At 39.1% G+C, this 20,045-nt stretch overlaps 1 protein-coding gene across 1 annotated transcript; it reads left to right on the plus strand.

Annotated features, from left to right (window-relative positions):
• Nucleotides 1-1,162: 1,162 nt before the first annotated feature.
• parvab (parvin, alpha b) lies at nt 1,163-19,082 on the plus strand. The gene is made up of 13 exons (XM_058400876.1): nt 1,163-1,470; nt 6,493-6,582; nt 6,809-6,879; nt 7,600-7,702; nt 7,812-7,952; nt 8,101-8,216; nt 8,334-8,392; nt 9,170-9,189; nt 10,062-10,123; nt 10,205-10,273; nt 10,367-10,468; nt 12,436-12,508; nt 16,066-19,082. The coding sequence occupies exons 1-13, from the start codon at nt 1,335-1,337 to the stop codon at nt 16,140-16,142; spliced, it is 1,119 nt and encodes a 372-aa protein (XP_058256859.1). The 5' UTR covers nt 1,163-1,334; the 3' UTR covers nt 16,143-19,082.
• Nucleotides 19,083-20,045: the final 963 nt, after the last annotated feature.

The following is a 20,045-nucleotide window of genomic DNA, read 5'->3' on the forward strand; positions in this document are numbered from 1 at the left end:
AAAAGGCAGGAATAACAATATAGTGTGTAAGAATTCAGGCCTCCCTTATCACTTTAAAGCCATTCTTTCTTGTTGTATTATAACATGTTAAACACAGTATGTCCTTACACTTGCCTAATATACCTCACCACTTGACAGGTGCCACTGTAATGAAATAATCATTTTATTCATGTATCACATGTCAGTGGTTTTAATCTTATGGCTGATCAGTGTATATACACTATGTTGCCAAAAGTTTTGGGACACATCATTGAATTCAGGTATTGTTTTTCAGGGGTTGGGCTTGGCCCACTTAGTTCCAGTGAAAGGAACTCTTAATGCCTTAGCATACCAAGACATTTTGGACAATTTCATGCTCCCAACATTGTGGGATTGGCCCCTAACCTCAACCCGATAGAACACCTTTGGGATGAATTAGAGCAGAGACTGCGAGCCAGGTCAAAACTGGGATGTGTGCATTCACATGCACATGAATTTAATATGGAGTTGGTCCGCATTTTGCAGCTATAACAGCTTCACCTCTTCTGGGAAGGCTTTCCACAAGGTTTAGGAGAGTGTTTATGGGAATTTTTGACCATTCCTCTAGAAGCGCACTTATGAGGTCAGGCAATGATGTTGAGAACGAGAAGGTCTGGCTCGCAGTCTCCTCTCTAATTCATCCCAAAGGTGTTCTATCGGGTTGAGGTCAGGACTCCACACCAAACTCGCTCATCCATGCCTTTATAGACCTTGCTTTGTGCATTGGGGTGTGGTCATGTTGGAACAGGAAGGGGTCATCCTCAAACTGTTCCCACAAAGTTGGGAGCATGAAATTGTCCAAAACGTCTTGGTAAGCTGAAGCATTAAGAGTTCCTTTCACTGGAACTAAGGGGCCGAGCCCAACCCCTGAAAATCAACACCTGAATTCAATGATTTGGAGAGGGGTGTTCCAAAACTTTAGGCAATAGGAAATAAGATGGTCCGTTACTTTTTCAGTAAATGTGTGGAGAAATAAGAAAACCGTGTAAACAGGGAAAGTTAGTGGATGTAGTTTTTTTTTTTTTCCTTCAGGCTTTTTCTTGTGTAAAATTCAACGAAATGGCGTTAGAATTCCTACAATGTTTGTGTTTTCCCTTTCTGGACTTCAGCAGCACTAACACACACACACACACACACACACACACACAGGGCGGGACTTGGAGCGGAAAGAGCCCCGGGAGTCGACACCGTTATAGCCGAACATCTTGAAAACAGCAGAACTTTTCCACAAGCAGCCGCGTTTCCTTTCTAGAGAAACACAATTATCCGCAGCTTCGATCTAGTTTGTGATAAAAAAAATATATATATATATAATAATGGCTTCGTCTCCTCAGAAGTCTCCGTCCTCTCCGAAATCTCCAAGTCCCAGATCACCGCCCTCCAGGAAAAAGGACGACTCCTTCCTCGGAAAACTCGGAGGAACTTTGGCCAGAAGAAAAAAGGCAAAAGAAGGTGTGAGCCGCGGATTTCACATTCACAGGCCTTTATTCCTCTCCATACGAGAAGAATCCTGAATTAGTTTTTATTAAAGGGGTTTTTATTTTATTCTAACTTTTAATATTCCATTAACCTAATCACAGGGATAACCGTTATTTCATTAAGTGTTTATTTATCTCAGTCCCTGTCAAACTATACAAATACTGATCAATTTCTGTACCTGAATTTCATGTATTCATGAAGTGTGTGTGATCTGACAATATCAGTGCTATTGATAAATAGAATAAAATAGAATTGAATCAAAAGAGAAACCAAAAGAGGAATAAAAACACAGGAAAATGCTGTTATGGCTTCGAAGTAGATCCGGAAATCTTTATTCCTCTTATACCGCACCCATTTTCCCCAAATACATCTTTTCCTTATTGCTGAATATCATTTGTATTTACCTTCAATGTTATGGAACATTCACATGAGTAACTGTTATAAACAGCCATTTTGTTGCATTTTTTTTAATCCTTCTTCAAGTAAAAAAGCAAACGAACAAACACACACATATCGTGACGCTTCCGGGAAAGTGTAAATTTTGTCCCAAAGACTTGTCGATTACTATAAAGAAATGCTCAACAAAATCTCGAACGATAATTTGTGATTAGGTTTGTGTATGTCATTATTATCGAAATGAATGGATGAATTTATTCACGTAAAAGTCAGAGCTGTCGTTACTGATACCTGATCGAGGAGAATTCAACAGCTCAAGATGCTGCATGATGATGTTATGATAAAGAAAGATGGAATGAGTATTTAATACTGTTTTAATTTGTACATTTTGTGCAAGCTATTTGGAATTTTCCTAGATACGTAAACCACGATAAAAAGGTCTTATAATTCAGTGTTACTCATGGCCCAATAATGTAATAGCAGCACATGACTGGTTATAGTCATAGTCATCATAGCAAATCCTAGCCTCACACTGGTTTCTCAGAACTTCACTCTCCGTCTCTCTGTGTAAGACGCACCCTTGTGAGTGTTTTCAGAAAGCCTGGCCTGAACCTTATATGGGAACGTGCTGACTGTCGACCATCACACTCACGTCCTGCATTACAGCTGAATGAAATGTTTCTGTAGGCTGTGTTTTAACTTGAAAGCCTGATTGCGACCACGCTGACCACATGATACGTAAGGAAATAAGTAGTGCTGAAAGGGTCTATTTGTAATTAGCTGTCTGTATCTTTCTTCTACTAAATAAATAAATATTAAGTGCTTTTTCTAAGTAAGCCATTCCAGCTCTTCAGCTCTCTGCCCACACCTGAGCCCTAACCACTCAAACCTGGGTCAGAGAGGTGAACACAAATTACTTGCATTTATTTGATTCCATTGAGAGCCTCTTTGAGTCTGTACGGCAGAAGTATATTTAGTTATGAGTGCCGAGACATGTAGCACAGAATAAGTGATAGGGAGAGAGACATGATAGAGAAGCAAGCCAGCTGTTTTAGATAGAAATGGAGAAAAGACTCGGTTTGCCTTATTGAGATTTTCTCCTGAATAAAATGGGACCTGAGCCAAATAGACACCTGGATCTGGAGTGATTGGCGCTGAACTAATATTACCTGACTAATATCACCTGGAAGCCCCGCCCCCTACCCAGCCGTCTCACATGCCCTATCGGGACTTGTTGGGCATCCTCGCTTTCTGACAATTTAAAGGAAGAATGCCTTCAATGATATTATATAAGATCTATCAGCTGTATGATTTACTCAGCAAACAGTAAATAAGTATATATATTTAACAGCAGATAACTATATTTATTAGAGAGGGCGCTATAATCTTTTGGCAAAAAGTGGTCAAAAATGATACTTTTTACTAGAAAAAGTAAAACCTAAAAACAAAAAAATTACCTAAGCCAATGATGAACTTTACACAGCGAGACGTGTTCAGACAATTTGAATGAAATGTCGATGTGGGTCATATCAGAAATGTACGTTTTTTTTATTATTTTCAACTAAGCATTACTGCAGAATCACTGCAGGAGCTTTTTCATGATATCTTTGCATGATAGTTTTTTTGTAATTCTACCACTGCCATCAAGCAGTCCCAGACTTCACAGCTGAAATGGTGGAAATGCTCAATTTCCCGAAGAAATTCTGGATGATAAAATATTTCATCCTAATTTTTTTAAAACGGCAAATTGCCACGTAAAAATCAGTATCTCACAAGCCTATTTTCCTCCATACAGGAAGGCCATGTTATTTTACCATGTTTTGCCTTTTTGCCAGCATGCAGCTGAGCACTGGTTCAGACCGCTGACGTAATGGGAGAAGCAAATAAAAACAGGATGTTGATGTGTCGAGGGATCTTGATTCCTGGTGGAGTTTCTCGTAGGCTTGTAACTGTACAGAAACATGGCTGCGGTGATTGGACAAACAATCCAATGACATCCGCTGCCTCAGATCTCTGATACACTGTTCATGTGCTGGTTTACAGGTCAAGCGTACAGGCAGTGTTACAGAGAAATCATGGTTGTCTCTGTTTGTTTTATCAGTGTGGTTTTCTGCAAATATGATACACATATATTCATTTTTTTAAGCCTTGTTGGAAGCAGATGAGTTCAAAATAGTGTCTACTGCGCTAATACACACTAGTTCTCACTGTAGTATGCAGTAGTGTGTAGTATGTGAGAATTATCATTCGGTAGCCTAGACGGTCGAATTCTCTTTAATTATTATTATTATAGTCATTAAAGACAAACCTAATGCAATCAGGTGCTAGTATTAAGCTGTTACAGCTAGTAAGAAAAAAACTGAGGAAAATATAAATAGAAATCAGTCAATTATTTCTAAAAATATATATTTATGTATTCACAAAAAATTTAAACACATGAACTAAAATTCCTTGAACAGAAATTAAACACTAAATGTTTACGTATTTTTTCTTTCTGTTAGGGCATGTAGGGCATGGAGTAGGGCATGGAAATGATTGCTCCCTCACTACATTCATTTGTTCATGTGATATTTTTAGTTTGTGTAGAAATTGGGAATTTAATATTCAGTTCAGAATAATTTGTTTCCTTCACACTCCCACCAATGGGTGTTTGGGACATTTTGTTTAGGGTTCTCATGTCAAGCAATTGAATTTCTGTCTAAGAAGGGCTTTAAGAGTTTGTAGTTTTTAAGAAATATTTCCAGCCTGCTAGTAGCAATATATTCATACAAGACGGTTAGATTTTTTCACACAAATTAAATGTTGATGTCAAAAGGAAATGTTGATGTCAAAACCGTTTCTGCTCTCTGAGATGCCTCAAGTGCTTGTTCATAAGAATTTAACATTTAGAGGGGTTACCTTTAAACACTAACAGGTTATCCAACAGAGGGAAAAACACTGAAAGACAACAGAGTCCTGACTCATTTTAGATCAGACTCATGGCCAGAAAATCATTCATTTGTTTATACTGAATAGAACACCAGTGTACTGGTAGAAAGAGTTAAAAATCTCTGACGTTGCTTCTCCCGTTTTCTGCTGTAGACTCACTATGCATCAGGTGCATGCTTCATATCATACAGTATGTGTTTATTGGTCAGAATAATGAGGAATTATAATGCCCTGTTTTATGCTATAGTTGTTCATTTAGAAACAAACCAATGTTTCGTGCAGGCCGAATCGCATCCAGTAACTCTCAAGTGATCATTGGAAAACCATGATATACAGTGAGATTAGAAAGGATGCAGGGTTTACTATACTTTATGTAGTTTAGATATATAGTGTAGTAAATGCCTTGCTGTTCTGAGAAACTGACCAGTTAGAAATTTGTGCTTCTGCTCACCGATATGGGTTTAAAACGTTTCTCAAAATATGTGTAATGGACAGAATTCACAATGACAGAATTTTAGCATAACGTTAACAGACATGGATATTATGAAGTCTCGAGTCTCCATCATTGACCGTTAGACTTTACAGAAAAATTCATCATATTCACAAATAGATAGATAGATAGATAGATAGATAGATAGATAGATAGATAGATAGATAGATAGATAGATAGACAGACAGACAGACAGACAGACAGACAGACAGATACTTTATTTATCCCAAATGGGAAATTTATATGCACAATTATAGAAAGAAAAATATAATAATCACACTCTCAGGTGACAAGCAGATGAGCTTCCTCTCAAGGTTTCTTCCTCATATAGTCTCAGGGAGTTTTTCCTCATCACCATCACCTCTGGCTTGCTCATTAGAGTTAAATCTCAATTTAATTTAAAATCCTCATTCTGAATTTATATATTTCTGTAAACGTACATTATTAAAAGCTCAATGCAGATAATATTGAATTGAATTGAATATTAAAGTGATACCTAAGACATTTTTTCAAAAATATTTCCACCCAATTGTTTTTGAGATATTTCACTAAAATTTGTATGGTCTTGTCATTTTTTCCCCCCATATCCCATATATATGTCATTTTTTTTTAGCCCAATTTTAGAATTCCATATTCATATGTGGATCAAATTGCACTGTTTACAGTTAGCTCACATGCAGCGTTCAGGAGGCTTGACACATCAATTTGAATGAGAAAAAAAAAGCCTTAAAGTGCTTCTGCTTTGTGTTTGGTTGCCTGTGATACCGATTATGGAAAGATGTGCATCGATCGCGAGGCTGAATCGTAGCTCTTTTGTTAACCCAGACGTGTTCAGGCCTGAATGCATAGCATTAGATGTGGCACTCTGAGCAGCCTCCCTCTGCTAAAACCAATACCACATCACTGACCACTAATGATGAGAGGCACAGCCTGGTACAGAGCACACTGCTGCAAGATGGTGTGTCTGCTAGTCTCTATTAGCTGCCCTTATTAGAATGAAACATTGCAGAAACAGCATGATGTAACCATCTGTTGAAAGCTGATGAAAGCAAAATCCCAAAATGGTCAATGAAAACCCAAAGCTGCTTGTGGTTTAATGTAATGTTGGGTGGTGTAATAATATTAGGAGTGTAGCTGATCCCAGAGGACAGCGTCTTATCATTTATTGATGCTCTTTACAGTTTCGGAGCTCCAAGAAGAGGGCATGAACGCAATCAACCTGCCTCTGAGTCCCACTCCGTTTGAGCTGGATCCTGAGGACACCATGCTGGGTAACGTTTCACAGTGTCAGAGGGAAAAATCTCCATTTCTCTCATTATTCTCTTGCAATAATTCAGGTTTAATTATGCTAAATTGTTCCGTTTAAAATACTATAAAGGTAGTTTTCATCTGAAAGACTGCTTAAAAAGACAGAACGGGTTGCCAGATTGGTTCGAATGATTCCAAATGACTGAAAAGCATTATTTGTTGTTAGCATTGCATTATTTGTTTTTAAAGAGGAGAACGAAGTCCGCACGATGGTCGATCCCAATTCCAGAAATGACCCTAAACTCCAGGAGCTCATGAAGGTGGGTTGGCTTCGTTGTAGTAAATAAACTTTATCATAGTTCATTATACGTTCTTTGCTTAAAAACGTACTCGTGGCAAAATCCCTAGTTTTGATGTAACACCTAGAGTGGTTGATTTAATTTAAAGTTCATTTGTGTCCAGATGGACATCGATGATAATTGTTGGTCACAGTGTCGTATAACAGCTTATACCACAACACAATTAAATTCTCCATTCTGATTGGTCAGAAGGTTTTCATTCATTTTCTGTAAAAGCAGCCACTAGCATCTTTGCAGATTCAAAGCAAAATTATTTACTGGTGCTCATACCACAGTAGAAGGAGCCTAGTGACACCCCTGCTATCTGCCCTCTTCCACGTACATGAGCTCTAAATTCTCACACGATTGGCTAGCTTTTAGTCTGACCTACAGTTTTCCATCACAGGAACGTTTTCGGGAGACAGCTTTGCGTTTTCTGGTTGATTTGTAATCTGACAGTCATTTCCTGTCTTATGACCATGAAGAAAGAGAAGAAAGAAAGGCTGGTTATAACTGTTATAAACATAAACATTAACATAAACAGTCCACGATTGTTTATAAATAAACATTGCTGTGGTATAACAGGAATACAAAAACTTCAGATTTTATTCTTTACATCATGTGAATGATGTCATTAGTGAGAACTAACCATGTGGACTGAATGTCCGTGAAGCTAACATACACGCCTGACCTCTGACACAGGTTCTCATCGACTGGATCAACGACGTTTTAGTAGGAGAGCGAATCATCGTCAAAGACCTAGCCGAGGACCTTTACGATGGACAGGTTCTTCAAAAGCTCTTTGGTAAAAAAAAAAAACCCTCCTCTGGTGCAGCACTCAAGCCCCCCTGTTTTATTATCACCTCTCTCTGAGATGTGAAAGGAAGCCTGTTATTTTGTTATTGTTTGTTTAGAGAAGCTGGAAGGAGAGAAGCTTAATGTCGCTGAGGTCACGCAGTCCGAGATTGCCCAGAAGCAGAAGCTTCAGACTGTCCTGGAAAAGATCAATGACACACTCAAAGTGTCCTCCAGGAACATCAAATGGAACATTGACTGTAAATAGATTCATGTTTTGGATTAATGTCTACTCAGGGTTTTGGGTTTTTTTTTTTTTCACTGGTGAAAACCAATGTTGTGTGCTTCAACCAATTTTTTAAGCCTTTCAATTAAAATTATAACATTGCCATATTTACTGTTTCTCAGCGATACATGCCAAGAGCATAGTGGCCATACTTCACTTGTTGGTGGCTTTGTCTCAGCACTTCCGCGCTCCGATCCGACTCCCAGACCACGTGTCTATACAAGTAGTTGTGGTTCAGGTACTCATAGGCTTTTCTAATATATCCTGATAAACAGTGCAGCACGTTAAAGATGCTAACGAGAATCTATTTTCTTTTAATGTTCTTGTTATTTACTCACGCTTTGTCTTTTCCCAGAAACGTGAGGGCATCCTTCAGTCTCAGCAGGTCCTAGAGGAAATTACTGGCAACACCGAGTATGTCATTACTGTTATATTTTTTTTTCCTGTCAGTAAGCAGCCACAGCTGTGCGAGTGAAACTGGATCTGCTGATATCTTCCAAAAGGACAAATTAGATTCTCCAGGGGGGAAAAAAAAAACCATGGGATTGAGAAAAAGGGTGACAAACGGCTAAACGTAGCAATATATCCCCCGCAAATTAATATTTATTGCTAATTTTTTGGGAACGGTGAGAAATCAGCTTGTCTGATTGTTGGAACCTGAAAGTGTCTGCAGAGTTGAAAAGTGAGAAACACGCAGTGACATGCCAGGCCCTGGGGAAGGAGCAGGGGAGTGGTGTGGAGCTGGATCTCCTTGCTGATGAGCAGCTTTGTGGCGAGATGGGCCCGAGCACCAGCGCTCTGCTCCTGCCAGCTCTCCGCTGCTGCCGAGCTCTGATTAATAGCGCTCCAGTGGGCACAAATCAACTGCCCAGATAGGGGCAGGCTCAGGGCTTTTGGCTGCTGCCTGGCATGTGGGCAGCAGCTGCCGTGGCATGCCTCTGCCCGGGCAGATTTGAGCGTGAAGACGAGGCACTGGTAGGCAGATGTCCACCAGGCCAGAATCCTAAAAACTAGCTCTGTTTGATTGTGTTCTTCACTTGGTTAACATTGTTTTCTCCCTTTTTTTAAAAAAAATGATGTTCTGCCATATAATAATAAGCTCCTTACATTTCCCTGAACGTTTTCTTCTTAATCTGTCACGGTTTTAATCGTCTCATTTTATACTGAAATGTTTCTTCTGCTTTCTTTCAGGGCTTTATCTGGAAGACATGGTCTGTATCACATGATTAACACAAACATCTCACTGGGCTGTATTCAGAGTCGAATGCTTAAGTCTTAAAGTTAGATAAATATGTAAAAAGGGGGAAAGTATTCAGATTCGGCGTTCTGTGGAAGTCGATGTGTGTAGTTCATTTAACAATACAGGGCTTCCACCCCCATTTTACAGCATTTGGCAGACGTTTTTATCCAGAGCGACTTACATTTATCTCATTTATACCACTGAGCAGTTGAGGGTTATGGGTCTTGCTCAAGGGCCCAGCAGTGAAAGTGCTGGGATTTGAACTCCAATCGTCTTAAACATCTTAAAAAATAGCACTTGATCCAGCACATCCTATCATTCAGCATTAGGTTTTCATTTTTTAATTGTTTGTAACTTAATGCAGCTATGTGATACTTCATTATGGTCAGATGTGGCCTATTTTATCATATCACCATTTTAAGTGGTCAGAAATATTTTATGTCCTTAATATTGGCCTCTTATGGAATATCATACTTTTTTTGAGAACATTCATCACCCAAAATAAAAATTTCAGCCATTTCTGACATTTACATCAAACTGTCCAGATCTCTCTGGACCTGGACCTGGCCTTGGACACAGCTACATGCTCGAGTTATTGTTTACTGAGACGTTCCCCTTTTGTTTTACTCAAAAGTCCACTCCATGTGAACAGTTCTTGCTCAACTCTCTGAATTTAGCTACGTTTGAGGTCTGAATATTGATTTTCTGTATTAAGCCCTCACTACGCCTGAACTCTGAGTACAGCCCATAAATACCAACACAAACTAAGTGCAAACGTGTCTATTAACACTGCCAAAGAATAAAAATGAGTCTGTTGTTGCATTCACACACACACACACACAGAGCGTGATGCCTTCGACACCTTGTTCGATCACGCACCAGACAAGCTGAACGTGGTTAAAAAAGTACGTGCATTTAATTCGTTCGATTTCATTAACAGATGTCGTATCTGTGGGCTGTTTTGAACCATCTGCCCTCTCTTGCAGACTCTCTTGACTTTTGTGAACAAGCACTTGAACAAGTTGAATCTGGAGGTGTCTGAACTCGACACACAGGTAACAGCTGAACGTCTAGCATCCAGTGTCAGAGAATAGGCTATATAATGATATCTATTGATACACATTCATCCGTTTCTCTCCAATCGTTAGTTTGCTGATGGTGTGTACTTGGTATTGCTGATGGGGCTCCTGGAAGGATATTTTGTTCCTCTGTACAACTTCTTCCTCACTCCAGACAATTTTGACCATAAGGTACTGATATTAATTCTGTTTATTGCACCAATCTGTCTGATCATGCAGCAGTGTGCCTAAAGTGTAAACGTCTGTATTCCCATTTACAAGTATTTTCCCTTATGTTTGGATTGTTTTAAATTCTGCTTTTTGTACATAAATTGTGTATAAAACATGTGAAAACCATGGGGGCCTTTTCAATCAACAGCTTGCAGTAAAGCGCTTTATAGGTTAAACTAGCTGTATGTTCCAGAAGGATATAAACCTTCACTAGTTTTTTTTAAATTCTTTTTTATCACTTATTAAATACTAATTCAGTTTTGGCTGCAATAGAAAAGCATTCATTGTATCAACGGGAGATCACCAGTTTGAATCCTTGCGCAAGAGAACGTACTGTAATTGGTGCTTGGCACTACCTTCTGAGTATCAGGGATGGAGTTCATCTCTTCCCTAGTTAATCACAGTTTTATTAAGCAGACATGTATCTCTGGTAGCAGTAGGTCATGTATGCAGAATGTAGGCGGGTAGTATTTTCCTCTGAGTGTTTTTTAGCTGTCCTGTAATGCACCATTAACAGCAGGTAAAAAATTTTCCTCCCAAGTTTTTAGGCTGATGTTATCCTAAGTCTCTGACCTATTGAACCAGTGTTGATGTATTCATTGATAGAGACTTCAAAGCACTTTTGCACGTCATGCTGGATAAGGGCGTCTGCCAAATGCCAGAAATGTAAATGTAAATGAAGAATGAAAAAATGATGCCGTAGCTGGCTTCACTACCCCTGGTTTGTAGAGGTCATGTGCAAGAGGAAAGCTGGCTAGTGGATGAGTTAAAATAAACAGCCGTCAGCCTCATTCTTTGGACGATGTCCGAGTTAGTCATATAGACCATGTGAAAGACAGAAAGTGGTGAAAGACTGGAAGTAGGGAAGTGTTGGCTCAACCAATTAAGGCTCTGGGTCACTGAATAGAAGATCGGGGTTCAAGCTCCATCATTGCAAAGCTGCCGCTGCCGCTGTTGGGCCCTTGAGCATTCCCTGGGATATGCAAAGAAAGAATTTCACTGTGCAGTAATGTATAGGAAAGGCTACTACTACTTAGGAAGTGAAAAATCATGTAAAAGGGCCAGAGACAGGGAGATTCCTTAAACAGAAACTAAAAGACTAGAGAAGAAAAAATTCCCACAAAGGCAGCCCAAACTTTTTTGTGGATGTTTTATCAATGAATGCACTTATTTAATAATTTATCTGCCAATTTCAGGCATTAGTCTGAAGACTAAAGAAAGAAAATTTTCTATGAAATAGGATTCCACATGTTTTTATTTGAATGTAATATGGAATTTAATTGCATATATAGTATTTTTTTTTTTTCAAAAAATAATAAACATCATATTAATCATATACAGTATGTATATATGTATCTATCTGTCCATTGAAAAAAAAAAAAAAAATATATATATATATATATATATATATATATATATATATATATATATATATATATATATATATATATATATATACATTTTTAACCAGAACATTTTATTTAATATAATAATTATTTTTTTTCATTTTTGCAGTTAAGAAAAATTGCTTTAAAAACGCATCCTTATATAAAATTTAAAAAATTTATTTACTCTTTATTCATAAGAAAGTAAAAATAGTTGTAGTAATTAATTTACTAGTGAACTAAAACCTTTGAACCTTACTGTATTTGGCGATTTTTTTCACCTTATTGCTTTTTTGTTGCCGGTAAAATGCAGCACTTTGATCCGGACTGAATGAATGTAGACTCGGAGACTTTCTGTGATTCAGAATGTGCAGTCTATCAGTTAAAATGAACCATATTCAATAGTGTATGTATGAATCCAAGGACACACTTCCTCTGGAATAAGCTGATGACTAGATGTACTTCGAATATGGTCGATGCCACAAATCATTTATGCTCTTAACTTCTAATAAGATAGTGAAGGTTTGTAATTCTGTATTGTAGGTGCACAACGTTTCGTTTTCCTTCGAGCTGATGCAAGATGGCGGTTTGGAGAAGCCGAAACCGAGGCCCGAGGGTTGGTGTCAACGATTTCTTACCACTATTTATATTAGTCATCAAGCAAATACTGTGACTGGTTTTAAAAGCCAGAACATGCTGTAAAATGTTAAGCTGAGTTGCCACAGTTTATGGTAGTAATAATTATTACCATGTGTATCGTTTCACTGTTATGATACTTGAACATGCCTCCACTCTAATGACTGGGAAGCTAATCACTGTGCGGGCTGCAGTTATTTGGATCTCACCAATAAGCAGTTGTAGGCAAAGATGACTTGATCCAGGATATTAAGACACTAAGGCTCTGATTTACTAAAGATTTATATGATAAAAACATTGATATTGTGTGAAATAATACGTCTGAAGGGCAGATATTCAATTTGTCTCTGCCTGCATCCACCAACTGATTATTTTATTAAAGTTTCTTCGTCACAAAGTATTTATAATATTTATCTTGTTATTATTACTGTAGTTGGTGGTGAAGTTGGTTGAATATAAGATTTAGGCACAACAAGGCCACATAATGATGTGCAGAGCAGTATTCACTGCAAATTCTGCCATCATTCAACAATTAATCCATTTCACCTTGTTTCCTGGACACTGTATGGCCTACACAAGCAAGCTTATGAAGCATGGGACTATTGTCCGAGCTACAGGTGGGCTGTCCTCCAAAACCAGAAGCAAATATCTCATTTCTGATATTATTAGCATTCTTTGATATTGTAGTGTTTGCTAGCCTTGGGTTGGTTGATCTGTAAATTCCAGGAGGATATAAATCTTCACAAGTATGAAGGCTTTTGTTTTATCACTTATTAAAAACTAATGCAGCTCTTGAGTGGCACAATAGAAAAGCATTCATCGTATCACCAGGAGGTCGCAAGATCCTCATGAAGCCACAACTATTCAGAGCCAGGAGTGCAAGAGGAGCATAACTGGAGCTTGATGATGCTTTCAGATGGTCATTTCTAGACTCGAACCCTTCTCTCTGTAGTGGTAGAAACATTGCATTGGTTTTGTAGACATCATTTACCATATAATTTCATTGAGTTCATCTTTCTCTCTGTTTTTAAGTCACTTGCTAAGTAGCTACATAACCAGCTGCATAAGCAATAGAACACTGAGTGGTCACGTAAAGCATTTTCACATCCTGTTTACCTTGTGCGCTCTCTTGCGAGTTGAGCGATTCCCAACACCACTCATTTTTTTCCGCCAGCTGATCCTTCCTCTGTGTTTTCTCTTCTCAACTGGTTCACATTCTTGTAGGTTCTGCTAACTGGCTATCGGAGCATGTGCTGCTAAGCATCAGTTGGTAGGGAGTTGGTACTCCCACTGCATACCACACTCTGGTAACTGGTAAAAGCTCATTCACAGCTTTTTGTCTGGATATGGATATGTCCTCCATACAAATGTGGCCTGGAATTCCCCCAGAAGTCCACATTGTACCAAGTAGGCCGCCACTGCTAACCATGCTACAGGACTCTTCTACAAACAATGTCTTAATCTCTTGGAAAACCAATAGGGGTATTTACTGCCTGCCTTTAGAATTGACCATCGTAAGGAAGCAGTGTCTGATTCAGACATCCATTCAGACATTCAGACAACTCCTGTGTTGAGAACGTAATGATGTCAGTGCAGACACAACATGCTTGGCTGGAGGTTTTGAATCTTGGCTTGAAGCTGAATCTGGCCCAAACGCCTCGGTCTAAACAGGCTGTTGGTTGTAAACGCCCAGGCCCTGTGACAACTGATAAGCGTCGAAGCCCAGAAAGCATTGTGAGTTGCTCTCTAGACAAATGAGTAACATGGCAGCAGACACGGTTCTGGTGAAATCAATGATCCAGCAGCTGAGACCATGTAACTCAGAGGCTTGCATTCTTCAACATAACCTTTTTATAAGTCATTGGCCAGTCATCCTTCTCTTGTGTGGATGCTATGTCTACAGCTGTATCTGGGAGGTTCCTTCAGGCTAATGATGACTTAAGATAAGGTCAACATGAGGTAAGTCATCAGTTTCGACTCCTTCAGTCCTTTCAGCATCTAGGAAAGGATTCTACGTCCCTCTTTGCCAGCTTGCATGCACCTATGGCAGGCTGAAAAGTAACTGTAGTTGCCATCCTGAAGATCACCTTTGCCTGTTGGATGTTTCACCTCAACCCACAACATCAAATGGACTCCTCTGAACTGCACCTGTGACCACATGACTCACCATGCCACTGTGCTTACTCTATAGAGATTCAGCAACTAGGCCAAAAAAGTCCTACTCCTGGCCTCAAGGGCAGTGGTAGCTCAAGCAGTTAAGGCTCCGGCTTGTTGACCAGATGATTTGGGTTCCAGCTATAGCACTGCCAAGATGCCACTGTTGGACCCTTGAGCAAGGCCTTAACCCTCACTGCTCCATTGGTGCTGTTCCATGGTTCTGACCACAAATTTGGGATATGTGAAGAAAGAATTTTACTGTCTATGTGACAAATAAAGGCTTCTATCTATCAGGATCGTGGTTTCTTTTGCTGCTTTCATTCATTGCAAGAATATCCTGGCAGCTTCCTTCACAAGCAGATCTGTGGGTTTGGCCCCTCTGACCCAATTGCTGAGGAATGAGGACTGAGATATAGCAATCCAGGAAACACTTCTGAAGACAAGAGCCCCTAGCATGTAGGTCTGTATAAGTGGAAATTTTTCTGCATATTGTGTTCACTTTTTCAGCAAGACCATGCACTTTTTCCATTACTTACAAACCATCAACCCTGAAGGTGTATGTGGAAGAGATTGCAGCACACCACAACTCCACGGATGCAATCTCTCTCTCTCTCTCCCTCTCTCTCTCTCTCTCTCTCTCTCTCTCCAGCTCTATAACGAACATTAAAACAGGGGTGAGGTGCCACCATCAGCCATGGTCTTCTAGAAACTTCCCAAAGCACTTCCATTTTTGTGTTGGTGTCTCTTAAAGCCTCTGTGAAATTGACCTCAGACCAGTGTTTTTAAGTGCTAAGACACTCCACTGGGTGCCACTCTACAAGAAGCATCTCCTCTTAAATAGAAATATATATATTCTTGTCAAATAGAATATTAGTAACATACAGTATGTAAGTGTGGTTTTATAAACTCACCAGAATTCCTCACTAGAAGCTGCAATGGTATCACCAAGAATATTGTAGGTCTTGCTGATGATGATTATTATTCAAGCATTATTCCCAACCTCTGATTCCAGAAATCCATACATACATATTAAGTTTACAATTTAAGTACCTTGTCTGAGATCCTAATCCACCACAGTTATCAAGAACATTTTAAAAGATCTTGTTTAAATATGGCTTTCATGCCCTGTTTTGTGAACACGTCCCCTTGCTCTGTTTGCTCTGTATATCTGCTGGCTTCTTTTTTTAGGAGCTTAGTAAATCAGAGCCGAGGTGTTATATTTATATGTACTCAGTGAGCAATTGCTTTTATTCAAAACTGCTTCCATGTGAGGCAATTTAGAGTTGAGGGTCAAACAATGGCTCTCTTTTCATCGATTGAACTCGCAGCATTCCACTGAAGCATAACCTTAACCTATCTACATCTTTCATGTCTTTACAGACATTGTCAACTGCGACCTAAAGTCCACATTACGTGTTCTCTACAACCTCTTTACCAAGTACAGGAATGTGGAATGAATTCCTGAAGCGCAACGCTTACGTCAGAAACGACATCCTTATCAGTATTAGACACGTTTTTTTAACTTGTGGATTCTTATTTACAATATACAGCATTATTTGTGTATTCAGTCTGCTCTGTATTTATCCAACATGCTATGAAATCTTAATGCTATAATTTTAGTTTACACATTAATGAAGGATTGAGTGATATATATATATATATACAAGTTTCTTTTGGGTTTTTAATCTAAAGTCATTATCTGAGTTGGTGCAAATCATGACTTCTAGTCAGGTTCACCATCCAGTACACCCAAGCTCAGGGGATAAAGCTGGGCTTATGATGTTTTCGATCAATTAAGTTGTATTCAGTCCATCCAGGATTTCACGGGAGTTTTTGTTATTGATAAAAATGTTTGATTTTGCTGTCGCTTTTTTTTCTTCTAAATTTGTGAGAGATTTTTGTTGTTGGTTTGTTGCTTTTTTTTTTTTTAGAAATTACTTGAATTGGTGAAATTGCATGCAAGCGTGGGATTCCTACTAATGAAGACGTTTACGTTATAATTTTCTATGATCGACGCATGTGAATTGAAGAAGGTTTTGGGCTGAATGGCCGTTTTGATGCCGTCACACGACACGTCCTCCAAATATCACAGAGTTTACTTGGTTTTGCGTTAATTTCTATGCTAAAAACAAAAGACATAATCCAGGAGGGAACGTCTATTCCACATTGCCGTGTCCTCATTCTGGAACCGGGCCCTGGAAAACTTCCCCAGTTTTCCCTCAGTGTGGTAGATTTTTATCACTGATGGAAAACGAGGAAATAAATAACAGCAAGGTCTTTTACTTTTTAATTTTAAATTGTCACATGAAGTTTGGGATAGAAGAATCTGTCTTGCTTTCTATTAAGTGAACAGACCAAATTATCAAGTTCAGGCAATTCATTGTGCTGGTGAATAGGCTTCAATGTTTTTATTTTCTGCTTGTATGAAACTTCTATAGATCTGAAGCAAACAGACATGAAATTGCCTTCTCCACCCCCAAGGCAATCATAGAATTCAAACCATAAGCAGGCGATTGCTACTAGTTTGTAAGAATGCAATGTGGCTATTCTGGAAAAAAAAAAAAAGGATTCCTTCGTGCAGTTTAACGTGAAGGTCGGAGCGATCATTTGTTTCACTGTTGAGGTTTGAATGCGGTGTATGGGGCCTGACTGGCTGAGAGGAAAAGCGAATTCCTGTCCTTGTGCTCTCCTCATTCACCACTGACCATTTTGTGTGACTGTCCTGTGTGTACTTTTGAACGAATGGAAGAGGAATAAATTGATCTCGATCGCTCAGACACACTTAATAACTTTCAGACCAAAGGCTGCGTTTTATTTAACCCCTCGAACAAAAAGCTCGCTTAAGGCAGAGGCAGTGTTTCATTTTAATGGCTCAGACCGGCGGTCTTTGTGCTACCATAAAGTTGCATGATGTAATCTTGCTTTCGGTACTGAAACAGTGGGGAAGGGAAGCTCTCCCTGAAAAGCAGAGGTCACATTTTCTCCTGCGTGCAGCACTGCACAATTGGACTCAACAAGGTTATAATGGAGGTCAAGGGATAATAGAAAATGTGGATCTTTTAGGGTGCGCTTCTCTTTGTGCGATTCACTCTGAGACCTCCGTGTTTCGTCGGCTGTGTATTTTTAATGGGCAGATTTTTTTGTTTTGTTTGGCATCTTCAGGCACCTAACAAGTTGAATAATTTAATTAAGCCGACTTGTGCGTTTGTGAGAGAGACCTGTGACTGAGTCACACTTTCACGCAGGTTTTGTGGCAGTAAAATGCTGGCCCGATGAATTGTACGCTCCGGTGCCAGGCTGCAAGCTCTCTTTTTTTTTTCCACGCTTCCAAATTGCACACTTTTTATCCCAAAATACACTGTCAAAAGAAGCATTTTTGGAAAAAAGTACACACCGCCTGTCATATTCTTTGGGCCCCATTAAGAGCCAGCTGTGTTAAATGTGAATTTCACTGTTAGTGCCGTCTCCGACAATGGCCTTTTCGATAAAAACCTTTGTTCTGCTACATTTTCTGACCCATTATATGACTGGAGCTGGGGGGAGATTAAGAGACGAGGGCATCTTCATCACTGAGCTGCCTCTGAGAGCCTAAATAACAGCGAAGACCACCTGTGTAATTGTCCAGCGCTAGGGCGTCCTGAATAGCCATTAGCTTCCCTGCTGCAATTACCTTTCCTCCGGTCCCCTTCATGACACCAAGCGTAGCCGAGAGCTCTAGAGAACCTCAACCCCTGTTTACTCCCAAACACAATGGCTGAAACAGAGTGTCTTATCCAGGCTGATATTGATTTGTGCTTAAGATTCGTGTCATTACGAGTAATTGATTCCTCCATTGCGCCCTCTTAACATGCCTCGGGAGTGCGTTTACACCTGCACGGATTGCTGATATTTGCCGATATATATAAGTTCTGATATTTTCTATAAAATTGCAAGAAAGAAAAAGTGTCAAAAACATTCAAATGAATGTTGTCATTGTTACTTTGGGAAATGGCTAACTATGGGAGCTATAAACTATATCATGGGAGCTATCAAAATGTTTTTAAGCAGTTAAACCTATTTGTAACCTGCTCTCAATTTCATTTAAAGATGCAGTTTGTAATTTTTTTTTAACATTTTCCTAGACCTAGAATAATTGCTGATCCACAATATTATCATGCAATGGATATGGCTAAGTATTTTTAGACAACTTTTTAATTTTTTTCTGACCCTGAAATTAGCTCCACCCCCAGATTTGCTCAGCCGCCCCTTTTCCTTAAAAGGTAAAACTTACAAACTGCTCCTTTAATGGAAATGTTATTTAAAATGTTTATCTCAGTATAAGATAGCTTTGGGAATTATTGAATAACATGTAATAAAATATGCATATCTGTATTCAAAATAAAACTTTGAAGATTTCATTCCTGTATGTGTTGCAGATCCTTCGTTTTCCTGATGTAAAGTTTTTCAGATATTAAAATCTTTTATACCACAGCATTTTTAAATAAACAAATCTGATTGCTCAGAAGGTGTTTTAATGTGCCAGTTTTTAGAATTTATTGTTTGTTGAATTAGAGCACATTAACAGATCCTTAATATTAATAAGCAGCTTTAATAGCAGGATGTCTAATAAAAATAATAAATGTAAAATACGTTTAAAATACAAAAAACGTTTGCGGACATTTAAGTCCAACTCGAGTGTCCTGCACAGAGCCCTGACTCTGACTCAAACCCTGAACCACTAAACACCTGAAACACTGACTGCAACCCAGACCTCTGATCTAATAAATGCTCCTGTAGCAGAGCGAACACAAATCCCCACAGCCACCCTACAACATCTAGTGGAAACCCTTCTCAGAAGAGTGGAGTATATTATGACAGCAAAGAGAGGACTAAATCTAGAACTGAGTGTTCAGTGAGAACATATGAGTGTTATGGTCAAGTGTCCACAAACATTTGGACATGTAGTGTAAACTCAGTGTATTTTCTGTCAGGGGATGACAGTTTATTTGGTTCATTTGTTGAGAGAGAGAGAGAGAGAGAGAGACAGATGCAAAGAGAGACAGATGCAGAGAGAGAGAGAGAGAGAGAGAGAGAGAGAGACAGATGCAAAGAGAGACAGATGCAGAGAGAGAGAGAGAGAGAGAGAGAGAGAGAGACAGATGCAAAGAGAGACAGATGCAGAGAGAGAGACAGAGAGAGAAAGATGCTGACTGAAAGAGAAAGTGAGAGACAGACAGAAAGAGAGAGCGAGAGAGAGAGAAGAGGAGCTACTGAGGGAATGACTGCTATAACATTGCCTTGTGAATGTTCCACAACATTAAATATAACTATAAACGGTAAAAAAAAAAAAAAAGCATGAAGTGTCTTCCTCTAAAGAATGT

Source organism: Hemibagrus wyckioides, linkage group LG10 (genome assembly GCF_019097595.1).
Source record: "Hemibagrus wyckioides isolate EC202008001 linkage group LG10, SWU_Hwy_1.0, whole genome shotgun sequence".
Taxonomy (NCBI): domain Eukaryota; kingdom Metazoa; phylum Chordata; class Actinopteri; order Siluriformes; family Bagridae; genus Hemibagrus; species Hemibagrus wyckioides.